This window comes from Bufo gargarizans, chromosome 8, assembly GCF_014858855.1.
Source record: "Bufo gargarizans isolate SCDJY-AF-19 chromosome 8, ASM1485885v1, whole genome shotgun sequence".
Classification (NCBI taxonomy): domain Eukaryota; kingdom Metazoa; phylum Chordata; class Amphibia; order Anura; family Bufonidae; genus Bufo; species Bufo gargarizans.
In genome coordinates this window covers 20,356,044-20,372,567 of record NC_058087.1, presented here as the reverse complement: position 1 = coordinate 20,372,567, position 16,524 = coordinate 20,356,044, and the positions used below count along the sequence as shown (strand labels likewise).

Genomic DNA, 16,524 nt, shown 5'->3' with positions numbered 1-16,524 from the left:
AGACCTTCAGACCAGACCACCATTTTGTCGCCATTTTCCGTCTCTGCAGTTTGACAACAAAAACAAAATCTTAGTTTACTATTTTTCCATAATCCTCCCATCTTCTGGACAAATCATCCTACTACCCCCAATACTGTGCTCCCCAATACTATACTGCAGAAACAGATAATGCTAGTACCACACAGAGCCCCCCATATAAAGTACCCCTTCTTTGTGGCCTCAGTAGAAGCCCCCAAAATAATGTGCCAGTATCAAGTGCCTCTCTTCCCCACCCCCATGTGCCAGTATCAAGTGCCTCTCTTCCCCACCCCCATGTGCCAGTAACAAGTGCCTCTCTTCCCCCCCATGTGCCCGTAACAAGTGACTCTCCCCCATGTGCCCGTAACAAGTGCCTCTCCCCCCCCCATGTGCCAGTATCAAGTGCCTCTCTCCCCCCCCATGTGCCAGTATCAAGTGCCAAACCCCCCCCCCCCCAATGTGCCAGGATCAAGTGCCAAACCCCCCCCCCCCCCCAATGTGCCAGGATCAAGTGCCAACCCCCCCCCCCCCAATGTGCCAGGATCAAGTGCCAACCCCCCCCCCAATGTGCCAGGATCAAGTGCCAACCCCCCCCCCCCCCCCAATGTGCCAGGATCAAGTGCCAAACCCACCCCCATGTGCCAGTAAAAGTCCAGGAATAGAAAAAACAAAAAAACAACACTTATACTTGTCCCACGCTGTACGGCTCAGGTGGCGCGATGACGTCATCGCGTCGCCTGCATCGGCCTCTGCTAGGCAGCCTATCAGAAGAACAGGAAAGGGACACGCCTCTCCCTCCCCTGCCCCACAGCACAGGCATCTGTATCACTGTCCTGAGGACGGTGATACAGATGACTATGGAGATGAGCGCTTCCACAATGGAAGCGTTCATCTCCCTGTGACCTGCCACGGGCCCCCTTCCCAGAGCCAGAGCGAGGCCCCCACCAGCACGAGGCCTCGCAAAAGAAAAAAGGCTCGGGACCGGCCGGTGTCGGGTGGTGGGCTTGGGGGCCCCTTAAGACCCGGGGGCAATTGCCTGTATGGAAGCGCCGGCCCTGCGACCATACAGTATATATGTATGGGGGAGATGGGAGATACAGCTGTCGGCCAAACGAGCATTCAGCTAACAGCTAGTGAAGGTGTATGAGCATCTTAGGGTACTTTCACACCAGCGTTATTCTTTTCCGGCATTGAGTTCCGTCCTAGGGGCTCTATACCGTAAAAAAACTGATCAGTTTCATCCCCATGCATTCTGAATGGAGAGCAATCTGTTCAGGATGCATCAGGATGTCTTCAGTTCAGTTACTGAACGGCGTTTTGGACGGAGGAAATACCGAAGCATGCTGCAGTATTATCTCCGTACAAAATTCCGGATCAGTTGCCGGAATGCCGGATCCAGCATTAATTTACATAAAAAAATACTGTAATGCCGGATCCGTCCTTCCGGTCTGAGCATGCGCAGACCGGTAATTATGTGGAAAAAAATATAGAAACGGATCAGTTTGTCCGTATGACAAAAAGAGAGACGGATCCGTTCTTGCAATGCATTTGTGAGACGGATCCGGATCCATCCACAAACGCCGTCTGTTTGCATGCAGTACCGCCTGCTTGCCGGATCACTCTGCCGCATGTGTGAAAGTAGCCTTAAAGGGGTTGTTCGGGGTACAGATAATGATGACCTATCCTCAGGATAGGTCATCAGTATCAGATCAGTGGGGGTCTGACACCAGCCCCCTACATATCATCTGCTGCAATGCCAGAAACTAACAGTGTAGAGAGCGGAAGCAGACAGCGCCATACACTGACCCCCACTGATCTGATATTGATAATCTATCCTGAGGATAAGTCATACCGGAGGACTGCTATAGGTTATACACCAGGCACCTGATATATGCACTTTGTCCACTCCGTGACAATAACCCATATATCGCTCCATCCTGATAAATAACGAGCAAAGGGTAAAGATACCCAACATCTGCTGCGGAGAAACCACTCATTTCTGCCCCATTACTGGGAAGCCTTAAAGGGAACCTGTCACCTAAAAAACGCCTCCCAAGTCGCCATCATTACCTTGAAGTAGCCGGCAGTATGTTCCTAAAGATCCTTTTCTTCCTCCGGCCAGATGCACCGAAATCTTGAAAATCTTGGTTTGGGAGGCGTTTTTTAGGTGACAGGTTCCCTTTAAAGGGGTTCTCCAGGATTAGAAAAACACGACTGCTTCCTTCCTCTCCACGGCTCGTTGGGTTATTGCAGCTCTGCCCCATTGACTTCAATGGAGCTGCAATAAAAGCCACAACCCATGAACAGTAGTAGTGATGCCCCCCCGCATTTTTTGCGTATTTCAGCCTCATTGATTTCCATCACGTGCTGTCTGCATCCGTACAGCAAAAAAAAAAAAAGTCCATAGATCATGTCCGTTTGGGGTCAAGAATAGGCATTTTGACAATGGAGCCCATGGAAACTGCGGGATGCACACGGCCGCTGTCTGTATTTTGCAGATTTGCAGTCATGCGCATGAGAGGCCTTACTAACAATACCACGGAGGCGACCGTCCACGTGGGACGTCAAGTACAGTGGAGTGGATTTTACCGCAGCATAAACGGTGACAGAACTACATGAATTACATGGCTGTTGCTGTCCCTTCTGCACTGCAAAGGGTGAAGTCCGTGGAGCAGATACGCGGCATAGGTTGACAACTGCAGGTCAATATATATTGCAGGTTTTTTTTTACGCGGCGCAATAAGATTTTTTTAAAAAGCGCTGAGGATTTGATGCATGAAAATCTGCAGCGTATCTGCCACGTGTGAACATACCCCTACTATAGCAGATGCAATAGGTGGCCTGCGCTGAGCGTCTCTGCCCGCCCTGTGGACTGGCGTCTTCCAGTGAACGTATTCTGGGCACAGACCAGTTACACATGTCAGTCCACCAGTTTTGGCAGAAGAAAGGGCCAGGCTTTCACTTCTCACTCAGCACAACATGTGTGCGGCCATTTTCCACACAACCAGTCCTTGCACCGTCTGCTCACTATCTATTCACTAGACTCCATGTAACTGCGGCTCAGCTGGACCATGCACTGCCTCTGCTGCCAGTATGTGGTGGGCTAGTGGGGTGGCCCACTGCTAAGGATGGGGGGGGCGCACACTAAAACAAACCGCAGCTCAGTACCAAAACACAGCATGACAATTATCATAGCCGGCTCGGTAATAAAAAATCCTAGCCCGGAAATATTCAGAAGAAAGCAATGAAAGGGTTAATCTCCTCTGTGCGCGCAACCCCCCCAGCTTCGTGGTCAAGTGGCACAGTCCAGACCCCTCCATTCCACTCACCTGACACAAAGCAAATCCAAGCTGTTGGCAGGGGGCGGGGCGTGCGGAGGTGACCTCACTCCCAGTGCGGTCACGTGACTGTGCGCACAAGGGCAGAGTTTCATTATAGAGCTGTTGCAGGTTTGGGGCTTTGTCAGAGTTTTCTTTTTCTTTCGTTTTACCCATTTATCTAGTTGAAGACTAGAGCAGCCATAGAGCCCCTTTACTTAGTACATGAAGGTTTGTCTCATTCAGTGGTATATAACCAGTGTCGGACTGGGGTACCTAGGGCCCACCAGTGTAACTGATTCTGGGGGCCCACCTTAGGGCTCCTGCACACAAACTAATATTTTTCCGTGTCCGTACCGTTTTTTTTGTGAGTCCTGTATGTGGAACCATTTACTTCAATGGGCCTGCAAAAAAAAACCGGAAGTGACTCCATGTGCATTCCGTGCCTGTATGTCCGCATGGCCGTTACCTAAAATTATAGAACATGTCCTATTATAGTCGGCATTACAGACAAGGATAGGACTTGTCCTGCCCCTATTATAGTGAATGGGGCCGTAGCGGACCTCCGGTGGCACGGTGGGCTAGCGCAAGCACGGATCTGGCAGGCTGTTCCCCCACTGGAATGGCCTGCCGGACCCTGCTACCGCAAGTGTGAGAGTCGCCTAAGGCTACTTTCACACCTGCGTTCAGGTGTCCGCTCGTGAGCTCCGTTTGAAGGGGCTCACAAGCGGCCCTGAACGCAGCCGTCTGGCCCTAATGCATTCTCAGTGGAGGCGGATCCGCTGAGAATGCATCCGCCTGCCAGCGCTCAGCCTCCGCTCAGTGAGCGGACACCTGAACGCTGCTTGCAGTGTTCGGGTGTCCGCCTGGCCGTGCGGAGGCGAGCGGATCCGTCCAGACTTATAATGGAAGTCAATGGGGACGGATCCGCTTGAAGATGACACCATATGGCTCAATCTTCAAGCGGATCCGTCCCCCATTGACTTTCAATGTAAAGTCTGAACAGATCCGCTCAGGCTACTTTCACACTTAGAAATTTTTCTAAGTTATAATGCAGACGGATCCATTCTGAACGGATGCAAACGTCTGCATTATAGGAGCGGATCCGTCTGATGAAACATCAGACGGACCCTCTCCTAACGCTAGTGTGAAAGTAGCCTTACACATATATGGATATCCTGCTCTTTAGTCAGTCAGAAACAAGGCACATGCAGTTCCTATCACACATAGGATACACGCAATGCATGCACCAAGACTTTTTTTGCCTAACCCTATTAACCCTTCGCTACCAGCACCATACACGTGCAGCGGGCGCCATGGCCGGCAGGTCTCTGCTGTTTCATACACTAATTAAAGGCTTTAGATGCCGTGATCAAGCGACATCTAAGAAGCGCTACCGATGCCCCGTGCGGCCAGTGTAGTTGCACTGAACACTCAGCCTTGCTGACAAGGCTGATAGTATTCATGCTGCAATTCTTATTTTGGCCACCAGATGGCAGGCCAGGATAAGAAATGAGCAACTTCTAGTTAAAATGTCATTTAAAAAATCCCTGCTAGAACAAACTCAAAAATTCAAAAACTTTGTAACCTCATATATGAGCTTCAAAATCATCACAAAAAATATATATTTTTTCCGTATAATTAAAAAAATAAATACCTAAATAACAATAAATATAAACATCAGGGGTATCATCGCAACTGAAAACGCCCATACTATTAAAATATAAAAAAAAAATTACAATACGGCAAATGACCTGACGGAAAAAAGGGTGAAAATGGCTAATTTTCAGTTTTTTCATTGCTTCTCTTACCTCAAAAAATTTAATAAAATGTGATCAAAAAGTCACGCACACTCCAAAATAGTATCAATAAAAACTACAGATTGTTCCCAAACAGCTCAGTAGACATAAGTATAAAAAAGTTATGGGGTCAGAATATGCTGATCTAAAAAATAAATTATCAAAGTTTACATTTATTTTTACATTATTTAGACATAAATAATGGCGGAGTACAGCGCTCGCTAATTCCAGTTGTCCCAAAGAGAATAAATGGAGCAGCAGGGCGTATGTGTGGCCTGCGACACCATCAAAAAGGGGGAACAGGACCCGTCCCTGGGATCAGTGGTGGTCGCAGAATCGGACCCCACTAATCATATAGTTATGCCCTATGGTGTGGAGAGGATAACTTGAAAACCTGCACAACCCCTTTAAATCCTCCACCACTCCACCAGTATCTCTTTACATGGCAGCAGTGATGCCTGTAAATACGGAATATCATCACTGCCGCCATGTACACCACACGTGTCAATACTGGAGAATGTCATGCACTGTGCAGAATTTTTCGGGCATAAGTCCAACCCCCTTTGCAGGTCACAACCTTTAAAAAAAACGCCCAAGCAAAGGCGCTAGAGGAGCAACGTGAGCAAAGGGCACAAACGGGGGGTCATAACTGAAACAGAGGCATTAGGGTCACCTGAGGCAGGGTAATAGTGGGGATCCTGGAGCAGAGGTAACTGGAGAAGAGGCAATATTAGCGGTGCATTTAGAGTGGGGGCATCTGGAGCTGGGGCATTTATGGGGGTGCACCTAAAGCAGAGGCATTAGGGTTACCTGAGGCAGGGTAATAGTGGGGATCCTGGAGAAGCTGAAGGGGTATTAGGGGGGCAACTGGAGAAGATTCAATATTAGGGGTGTTTTTAGAGTGGGGGCATTGGGGAGGCATCTGGAGCTGGGGCACATGCGGGTGCACCTAAAGCAGAGGCATTGGGGGGGACCTAGAGCAGAGTACCCCCAATGCCACTCTGAACTCTGCAGAGAAACAAGTCCCCTATTTCCCCCTTACAGTCTCCTACAGCTCACTACTGTCACACACCTGAGAAATCAGCCCAGCACCGCAGAGGAGTCCTTCTCTCCAGAAGCCAGTTTCCTGACAGCAGGGAGGGCAGGAGGAGGCAGACACCTTCTCTCCTCCTTCACAGCCAGCAGCCCCAGAAGTCTAGAAGGTTCTGTGGGGCCTCCGTGACAATGTACACCAGTAGGAGGCTGCATCACTGTGCGATAATGCCACCTAGTGGTTACAATAATTATCTCTCCTGAGAAAGAAGAAATAATTACTCAATCTTATCTCGGGGACAGGAGACTGGGGGCCCACCAAAGAATTCCCCCGCCTCCCCGGTGGGCCAGTCCGAACCTGTATATAACAGCTTTTGCTTTTCTGTTGTGAAGGGCTTTATTTTTGTGACCATGCGACTGCTATGGGGCCCAGGGCAAGAGGGGGCCCAGTCTTAGTTGGGATCATCTCTTCTACTAAAGGTGAAAACTTGGTCAGGACTCTACCCTCTAAAGCAGGCGTCCTCAAACTGCGGCCTTCCAGCTGTTGCAAAACTACAACTCCCAGCATGCCTGAACAGCCTACAGGTAATCAGCCTACAGCAGGGCATTGTGGGAGTTGTAGTTTTACAACAGCCGGAGGACCGCAGTTTGAGGATGCCTGCTCTAAAGGAACAACTTTTAGCAAAGGAGGCAGTGGAAAAAATGTCCCAAGGGTCATTGAAAAGGGTTTAGGTGGAAACCCCTTCTGTCCTGTGTGGGGGGCTGGTTTAGTCCTTGCTATGGGACCCTTATTTCTTTATGTACGCCACAGATTTTTATATTTGTACTTTCACCCTTTGAAAATATAAAAAAAAAACATTTTCAACTTTAATAATACTACATACACTGAACGGGCATCTGTCAGCAGATCTGTCCCTATGACACTGGCTGACCTGTAACATGTGCACTTGGCAGCTGAAGGCATCTGTGTTGGTCCCATGGTCATATGTGCCCGTACTGCTGAGAAATATGTTTTATTATATGCAAATGAGCCTCTAGGAGCAACAGGGGCGTTGTCATTACACCTAGAGGCTCTGCTCTCTCTGGAACTGCCGCGCCCTCTGCACTTTGATTGACAGGACCAGACAGAGTAATGTGATTACATCTAGTCCTGTCAATCAAAGTGGAGAGGGCGCGGGCATGGGAGCGACGTCAGCTTTCCTGATATGTCTATTGTAGAAGATACTTGTATTCACCATTTTTGCTTCAAACTCTTTGTGCTGTTCCTCCTTTATGCCTCCTACAAATTTATGAATGGATAACTGGGCGTTACCATTTGTCTTATGAAAGGGGTGGGTCCCATCCTCACTCTGTCAGCACTGATTAGATCGTGTCAATCTGTTTAGCGACACCCCCCTCCACCCCACACACACTAGTAATACCCAGTTGTCAATTTTTTTAAATAAATAATTTCAAGGAGGAATAACAGAGGAAGAACACAAAAGAGTTCTAAGAAACGATTCTCCATGGTTACTGGATTTTTTTTTTTTTACAGGGGGAATTAAAGTATTTACTAAAACAAGACATGTCAGTAAAGGGGACAGGTCCCTCTTTCAACATCACCCAGGTCCCAATTTGTGAATGAGGTCCTTATTTAGATCTTTCTAGAAGGCTCATTCAGTTTTAGCTAGCTGCAAATCCAAGCCAAGCTATTGACCCAAACTGACCAGTATCAGACATCTCTAAGCTGCTGTGACCGTGGGACATGAAATTTGTGGCTGTAATCCTGAGGCTAAAGTGTGGCTCCATTACAGCAGTCAGAATGAGCCTCAGGCCTGATTCACACGACCGTATCCGTTTTTAAAGTCCGCAGATCACGGCTCCGCAGACTACAGATGCAGTCCGTGCGCTATCCACATTTTTTTGCTGACCCATTAACTTTATTGGCTCCGTAGTCCGCATTTTGCAGACATATTAATATTTTTTGCAGAATGGACATACGGATGCGGAAGGCACACGGATCATTTATGTGCTGTTCGCCCTTCGTATGTCCATTCTGCAAAAAGGTAGAACATCCTATACTTGGCTGGACCATGGACCCATTGAAGTCAATGGATCATAAAAAAGTGCGAATGCAACATGGACAGTATTTGTATTTTGCGAATCCGCAATTTGCAGACCGCAACATACATCCAGCCTTAGGCTGTATAGTCACAGAGTTTATTTCTGTTTTTTCATTTTTTATTTTTTTTTATAAAAACAGCAAAAAAAATCTGTCAGAAGACGCCTTGTGTGAACACCGCCATATTCAGTCACAGTGATTTGATACAAATGCCACTATTGACACCACACGTATTGCAAAACAGTCGTTTATTGTATCCGTGCCACACAAACTAGTGAAAAAAACTACCCTTTTCACAACATTTTTGCTTTAAATAAAACAACTTCAAGTACAATTGGTACAAAAAATGTCTGATCTCCTTGCCTCTGACAGGCCACCATACCACACAGTAGATAAAACACAGTGGTTACAAATGTCTTTGTGGTGGTTTTTTGTCTTTGTTTTATTTTTTTTGTTTGTTTTTTTTTTTTCCTTTTATTATCATCATTTCAGTGGCGAGGCGAATGACGGGAAATGCATCTATGAAAAAATACTGCGTGTAGGAAATTTGTCACACGTTTTAATTTCACATGGATACAAATGATTATACTTTTTTTTTTTTTTCAGGCCTACTTGGCTTCAAATGATATGACAATAAATGAAAATAAAATAAATCAAATATAATAATAATCATAGAAAAAAACATAAAACAAAATAATATATATATAAAATAAAAAAAAACACAAACAAAAAAAACAAACAAACCACAATATCATATCCCCTACACCCTGTTTTGAAGGCAGGCACTACCAATGTCAGGGAGACGCCACAGTGTTTGTAGAGGATACTGTACAGGTTATAGGTTAATATTCACCTAACTAAAATAAAATGCTACAATCCTTCTAAAACAGACATCATATCTGATGCCAGCAAACAATATGTACACATCATACAGATTTAAACAAGACTTAATATAAACAATAGTGAACACTATATACATAGTTTTCCTTTCGTCTTCACCATCTTGAAATACAATTTACCTATATGAGTGATGCAGCAATGAATATATATAAATGTTCTTGTAACTTTACAGTAAAGTTCCGTTCCAGTGCCGTTTCAGCACTTCTGTGTAAACAGTTTTACTTGGCTTGTTTTATTTTTATTCCATTTTTTAAAATTTTTATTTTTTTTATTTAATTTCTTAACATTCTTGTATTTTCAAGAGTTAAAGCAATTTTTTTATTTTATTTTATTTTCTAGTCTTCCTTTTCACAGAAAACGAAGATTCGGTCTGTTGTTTAATCATAAATAATTCATAAAATTAAATACATTCACTAACAGGAAGCTACAAAGTAATAAAAATATAACAAAATAATAATATTAAACAATAAAAAATAGATATTTATTGAAAAGGAATGGGTAACCATGTCCTCAGTACAGCTCTGGTGGATGAAGAATCAGTGCGTTTCGATATATTTTATTACCTATTGCACTATGACACCCTTTTTTTTTTTAGTTTTCGGTTTTGATTTGAGTGTACGCCCCCTGCGCGACAGGACAGGAGTGGTCGATGAAACGTACACGCAAACAAAATAAAACGAAACAAAAATGGAAAAAGGGTTATCGTCATCGTAGGATTGAGGTTGGAACCTGTGACTTGTATTGATGACGCCTCGGTCTCGGATGTGTAGCTATCATGCACATTGCTGGTCTTGCTGTTATCAGGATAAAGTATCGTCAAATGGTTTCAAGTCATGTGGAAAATTTCCATCCATCTTCTCTCAAAATGTATCCGCATTTTGTGTCCAGCTCTGCCGATTTCAGAATCGTCTTCGTTAAATGTTTCACAGTTGTTAAAGACAAGTCTGACGTCCAGTGCAAAAGCCTCAAAATTTGGGTATCTGCAGAAGTATAAAATATATCAATATCACAAGTCAGGTGCCCTCGAGAGCAGGCTCCTCTCTCCTTCTGTACCGGTTTGTAACGTATCTTGTTCATGCTTGTTGTACTTTTTTGCTTTATGTATGTGCACTCCTTGTCATATGTACAGCGACACGGAATAAATGGCGCTATAATAATAATAACTAATAATAATAATGGACCTATAATGGCTGAGGGTTCGGTATACTGCATGTTGTAATTCTTTTATTTGCTGTCCGTTTTCTACAAGTGCCGTCCGGTCTAGACAATTCCCTCTGAACTAAACATTTGCACTCTTTGCCACTATGCAGTAATGCTGTGGGTCTCTGCACCATGTAAATACAACCTTACAGTTTGTCTTCAGTTTAAGGCCTATTGCACACGAACGTGTGCGCTCCATGGCCGTATTGCGGACCGCATTTGCAGATCCGCAATACACGGGCACCGTTCCGTGTGCATTCACTTCAATGGGTCCGCAAATCCGGAGATGCGGAACGGAACCCTACGTACGGGTTTCGTCCCGTACTTCCGTTCCACAAAAAGATAGAACATGTCCTATCTTTCTGCGGAAACGGCCGGATCGCGGACCCATTAAACTGAACGGGTCCGCGATCCGCTGCGGCTGCCCCACGGTGGGTTTTCTTGCATTGCGGCCCACAATTTGTGGGCCGCAGCACGGCCATGGGGCGCACACGTTCGTGTGCAAGAGGCCTAAGCATCCTCTCCTAACTGATCTGATATCGGGTATGGAGAGATGTAACTGCAGAAGATATGAGGCCCAGCAAGCACCGTGCAGAGGTCTTTTTCCAATTACTCATTGGGCATCGTACCCAGCATGCAGTTACATTTCTCTACACCCGACATCAGATTGGCCATGGGATTAGGGGGCACTTCTCCAACTGTGTATGAAATGTGGACTCCATACAGGGGAGCACCTAGCCTTTCTGCTGCCCGAGGCGAATACTGAAACGTCGTCCCTCCCTCCCCAATGCCAATTTCTTAACCTACTCCCTTCCCTTCAGCCCATGGCCCGTCGGCTGCCCCTACCTGGTGCTTCCTGAGGCGATCGCCTCACCTGGCCTCATTGGTGGTGCACCCCTGACTCCATACATACAGTAAGGTCCATACTTACTGCCCATTGCTCAGCTTTTCTCTGATGGTTGCAAAGTCCATAGGTTTCTTGATGACTTTTTTGTAACCAGGAACCAGTTTCAAGTTAACAGGAAGCAAAAAAGGCCAAGCGTCCTCATGAGACTCCATTTCAGACAAGATTATACTAAAAAAAAAAACTGAATGACATTAGCATGTGATATACATGCCAAGAGGAAAACAATATTAAACAACATTTTTTTTCCAACTTTTCGGAGTTTGAATGGATCTAAGCCACTTTGGGCCGCTGGTAAGAGGTAGCTTATGTTTATGAAGTGCTATAGTTAATTGTTAATCAAACACTGCTAATCTTCAATTCTTTATGGAAAAAATGGTCACAGCTCCTAGTGAAGGACAATATTCCCCAAAAAATCCTACGTGGTAGATATTGTCGGTGCATTATTTATGAAGAGGCACAGAAATGCTGACTGCTGGCAGGTACAATTACAAATTGTAGATTTTGACTGATAATTTTAAAATATCTATAAGGGCTCATGCACACGACTGTATGTATTTTAAAGTCCGCAAAACAACGATCTGCAAAAAGAACAGTCCTACCCTTGTCCGTAATGCAGACAATAATAGGACATGTTCTATTCCTTTCCGGAACCGTCATACGGAAACGGAATGCACACGGAGTAACTTCCGATTTATTTGCAGGACCCATTGAAATGAGAGGTTCCACATACGGTCCGCAAAATAATGGAATGGACATGGAAAGAAAATACGTTTGTGTGCATGAGCCCTAAGGCTGAGTTCACATCACTGTTTATAGCTTTCCGTTCTTCTGATCCGTCAGAAGAAGAGAAAAAAAAATGGATCCTGTAAAAAAAAACGGATCCTGTTGCATCCGTTTGAGCCATTTCCGTCTGAGATACGTTTTTTAGACGGAAAAAAAGTATTGCATGCAGTACTCAGGCGGAAATGGCTCAAATGGATGACAACTGATGCAACAGGAGCCGTTTTGTTTTACAGGATATTTTTTTGTTTGTTTTTTTGTTCCTCTTCTTCTGACGTATCATAAGAATGGAAAGCTAAACGATGATGTGAACTCAGGAGTTTCAGGGGTAATAAACATTTATGGGGCGTCCAAACAAAGCTAGTTACAGTATTTATATGAGTCACCTTTAAAATGTATTTTGCCTTTAAGGGTCCATTCACACGTCCGTTGTTTCTTTCCTGATCTGTTCTGTTTTTTTGCGGAACAGATCTGTACCAGTTCTGTACCCATTCATTTTCAATGGGTCCTGAAAAAAATCGGACAGCTCAATGTCTGATTTTTTTTCAGGACCCATTGAAAATGAATGGGTACAGAACTGGTACAGATCTGTTCCGCAAAAAACGGAACAGATCAGGAAAGAAACAACGGACGTGTGAATGGACCCTTAAGGGGTTTTCCAGGATGGGGTCTTTTTTTAAAGTCAGCCCCTTTGCATGTGGTACCTAAGGAAGGAATTATACTCAACTGCCCCCTGCCGCTCGGGCCCTGAGCCCTGGCTCTATTCATTGATCTTCTGGTCCCTGGCTTGTTTACTTCCGACACGTGCAGGGCTGCAGTCGATGACTCACCTCAAATAGCACTAGATCCAGCAGAGATGTCCAGCTTGGGGACACGTCACCACTGAGGCCAGTCACTGGCTGCAACAGCGCACATGGCCCCATCCGTATCAAGGCTGGAAGTAAACAAGCCAGGGCACAGGACCAGAGCGTTGGGGAGCAAGTGAGTATCAATCTTTCCATATGTACTACAGGCTAGGAGCCTGACCTTCAGGGTCCATTCACACGTCCGTAGTGTATTGCTGATCCACAATACACCCGGCCGGCACCCCCCATAGAACTGCCTATTCTTGTCCGCAATTGCGGACAAGAATAGGACATGTTCTATTTTTTTAGGACCGGAAGTTCGGGGCCGCGCTCCGGAAATGCGGATGCGAACAGCACACTGTGTGCTCTCCGCATCCATTCCTGCCCCATAGAGAATGAATGGGTCCGCACCTGTTCCGGATAATTGCAGAACGGGTGCGGACACATTCTACGGATGTCTGAATGGAGCCTAAAACAATCCTGGAATACCCCTTCAATGATTCCTTTATACATTTTACCTCTGCTCACCGCTTGAAAAGGAATTACAACCAAAAATGTGTCCTGGAAAAGACAGATAACATTTCTTACCTACAGAGACCCAGATCCTTAGAGTCGTCTTTGACTGGGGTTTTAGATTTCTTGGTGGCTGGGGAACTTTCCTGTTTTGCAGGACTAACGTTATTTTCATCCGCTTTCCTTTTTTTGGAGTCCTTGCTGCCTTTTTTGCTAGAACCTGTAGTTGCATCTTCATCTTCGGCGTCCCCTGATGCTTTCTTTCCTTTTTTCGGTTCAGAGCCTTTCTTCCCTTTGAGACTGGCCTTCTTCATTTTTAAAGTATGCCCACTTGCCTACGATACAAATACATATTACATATAGGCCACTGAAACCATAAATGAATGTACCTTGTGGTGGCTTCTAGGCCTAAACCCTGTATTGAACTCTGCAACCCCTCCACCATCATGGTTGACACAAAATAAGCTGCTTTTAAAATCACGTTGTGTCCTTGTTACTGCCTATATCTCTGAATCACTGTCACTAAGGGCTCATTCACATGGCCGTATGAATGGGTTCTCATCCGTTACGCAAAATTGCGGGACAGGTGCGAACCTATTCATTTCAATGGGGCCGCAAAAGATACGGACAACACACAGTGTGCTATCTGCATCCGTAGTTCCGTTCTGCAGGATTTCCTATTCTTGTCAAGAATAGGCATTTTCTATATAGCGCCAGCCCTGTGCGTTCCACAAAATGCAGAACGCACACAGCCGGCGTCCGTGTTTTGCAGATCTGCAATTTGCAGATGGCAAAACACTGCACTGTCGTGTGCACGTACCCTCAGTGATGTGTAGGAGAATATGTCTTACCTTAGCAATACAGGCAGGGCAGAACCAGTCGCCTTCTGGAATAGCTGTGATTTTGGGCCGATGGCAGTAGGTGTGACAACCTTTATCACAACCGTCACATAAAAGCAGCAATTCCTCGTTGTCACCTTTGCGGCATATTTGGCAGTACTGCAACAGATATAAGACACATGGGAATAAAGCGGCAGCGCCATGGACACATTTATATCTATGAAAGGTCGAGTTTTATCAAGTGGATGTACAGTATGTATGATAATCACACATCCTAAATATTCAGTATCTCATATACAGGGAGATAAAGCAACATTTATAACAGTGACAGAATCCTGCTATTCTAATTCTGACAGCGACATCATTTTTTATATTGCAAAAGTGAAAACCCCCCGAACAACAGCTAAAAGAGCATATTAAAAAGAGACAAGCTTTGGAATGATTGCCTGACTGGCCGGATTCACAGGTCCAGAGGCCGTACATGTGTCCCAGCCTGACCATGCCTTATTTACACACAGTCTTATTAGACTAGATTTCACCCTTTTTTTCACTCACTAGTTGAGTATAAAACTTAACTTTTATTTCAACATTTTTTTTTAATATCTAACATTAAATATTGAAGTGATATTTAAAATACTGCAGTAGGATTCCCAGTATTATCAGCATGTCTACTGCCCGTGGTCTCAGCGGTGACACTCTAAATCTCTCTCCATTAGTTGCACTGGAATATTGCGCGTATACACCAGCACTACCCACTCCTATGTGGTCTATATACTAATGTTTCCCTGCCTAACTGTGCTCCTGCTGCGTTCACTAAAAACAGCTGAGCGCTGCCCCCCGACATGTTTCACCGGAAAACCGGCGTCTTCAGGGGAACCCGGGCAGTGTTTGATGCGGGGCCGGCGAAGACAGCCATTTTTAAATACTCTCTTGATGACGTCCTCTCTTCATGTTGCCAATAGTGTTTCTCGTACATTGTGAACTAAGTATACAGACATGGAGAGCAGCTCCCGGGGATCTCACTGCACTTACTATTATCCCCGGGCGCCGCCCCGTTCTCCCGCTATGCCCTCCGGTATTTTCGGTCACTAAGTTATAGTAGGCGGAGATTTCGGTCACTTAGTTATAGTAGGCGGAGTCTGCCCTTGTTCTTCTGTAGCGCTGGCCAATCGCAGCGCAGAGCTCACAGCCTGGGAGGTTATTTTCTCCCAGGCTGTGAGCTTTGCGACGCGATTGGCCAGCGCTACAGCAGAACAAGGGCAGTCTCCTCCTACTATAACTTAATGACCGAAGATACCGGAGGGCATAGCGGGAGAACGGAGCGGCGCCCGGGGATAATAGTAAGTGCAGTGAGATCCCCGGGCGCCGCTCTCCATGTCTGTATACTTAGTTCACAATGTCAGGATAGGTGAAAGGTCCGGTGTAAACCGTCTGGAGGTTGACACTCTATCATTGATAAGGTAGCGTACGGCTGCCCTCCTTACCTCTCCTCCCCCTCTATCAGCCCCTCTGCTCTCTCCCCTCCGGCAATCATTGCGCTATTGGACTCCTGTACTGCGCTTGAGTTTTCGCGCTACTAGCTCCTTTCTGCGCATGTCCGCCTGATCGGATCTTATACCGGCGCCTGCGCTAGAACTTTATCTTATTCCTCGCTACTATCCATTTACTGCGCATCTCTTTTTGCCCTTTATACAAGGATTAGAGGTACGGTATATTTGTTAGATTTAGTTGCCACTTATTATACTTCATTGTAACCATATATCCTTCTTTTATTACTGATATCACTGGCTATATTTTTGCGCTTATGTTTTAATATACGGATACAGTTAGCCAGTTGGATACTTAGTTGACATTAGGAGGCCATAGAGTGTAGGTTACAACTGGGTATCGCTTGATTCGTCATTTCTCTAAATCTTTTTACAGGAGAGTTAGGGGTAGGAAATACATGGGGGGGGGGGTAGTATATTCTCCCACACTTATATCTTTTAATTAATTTATCAAGCTGAAACCACAGCTTCCTTTTGTTTTTCCTTCTTCATTAGGTATAAATCATTGGGATGTCAATTTATAATAGAGGGCAATATCATCTTCACTCTAGTATCTTAGTCCAACACAGCATTTTAGAATATCGATTCTTATTTCCAATAGTCACCTTTTATTTTATTTTGTGCGTTTTTTGTCACCTGCATTCTCAGTTTCTTCAGCTAATTAATATTTTAGTACAGGATACATAATCCTCAGATCTCTCTGCTAATGGTACTGCCATATACACA

The 16,524-nt window shown here is 45.3% G+C and overlaps 1 protein-coding gene across 1 annotated transcript in view; it reads right to left on the bottom strand.

The window, feature by feature from the left end:
- Window positions 1-8,498: 8,498 nt before the first annotated feature.
- The window catches only part of BAZ2B (bromodomain adjacent to zinc finger domain 2B), a 172,780-nt gene continuing 164,754 nt past the window's right edge, over window positions 8,499-16,524 (bottom strand). The window contains 4 exon segments of the mRNA XM_044302621.1: window positions 8,499-10,147; window positions 11,299-11,442; window positions 13,488-13,747; window positions 14,264-14,410. Coding sequence (XP_044158556.1) covers window positions 9,994-10,147; window positions 11,299-11,442; window positions 13,488-13,747; window positions 14,264-14,410 — 705 coding nt within the window. The 3' untranslated portion in view covers window positions 8,499-9,993.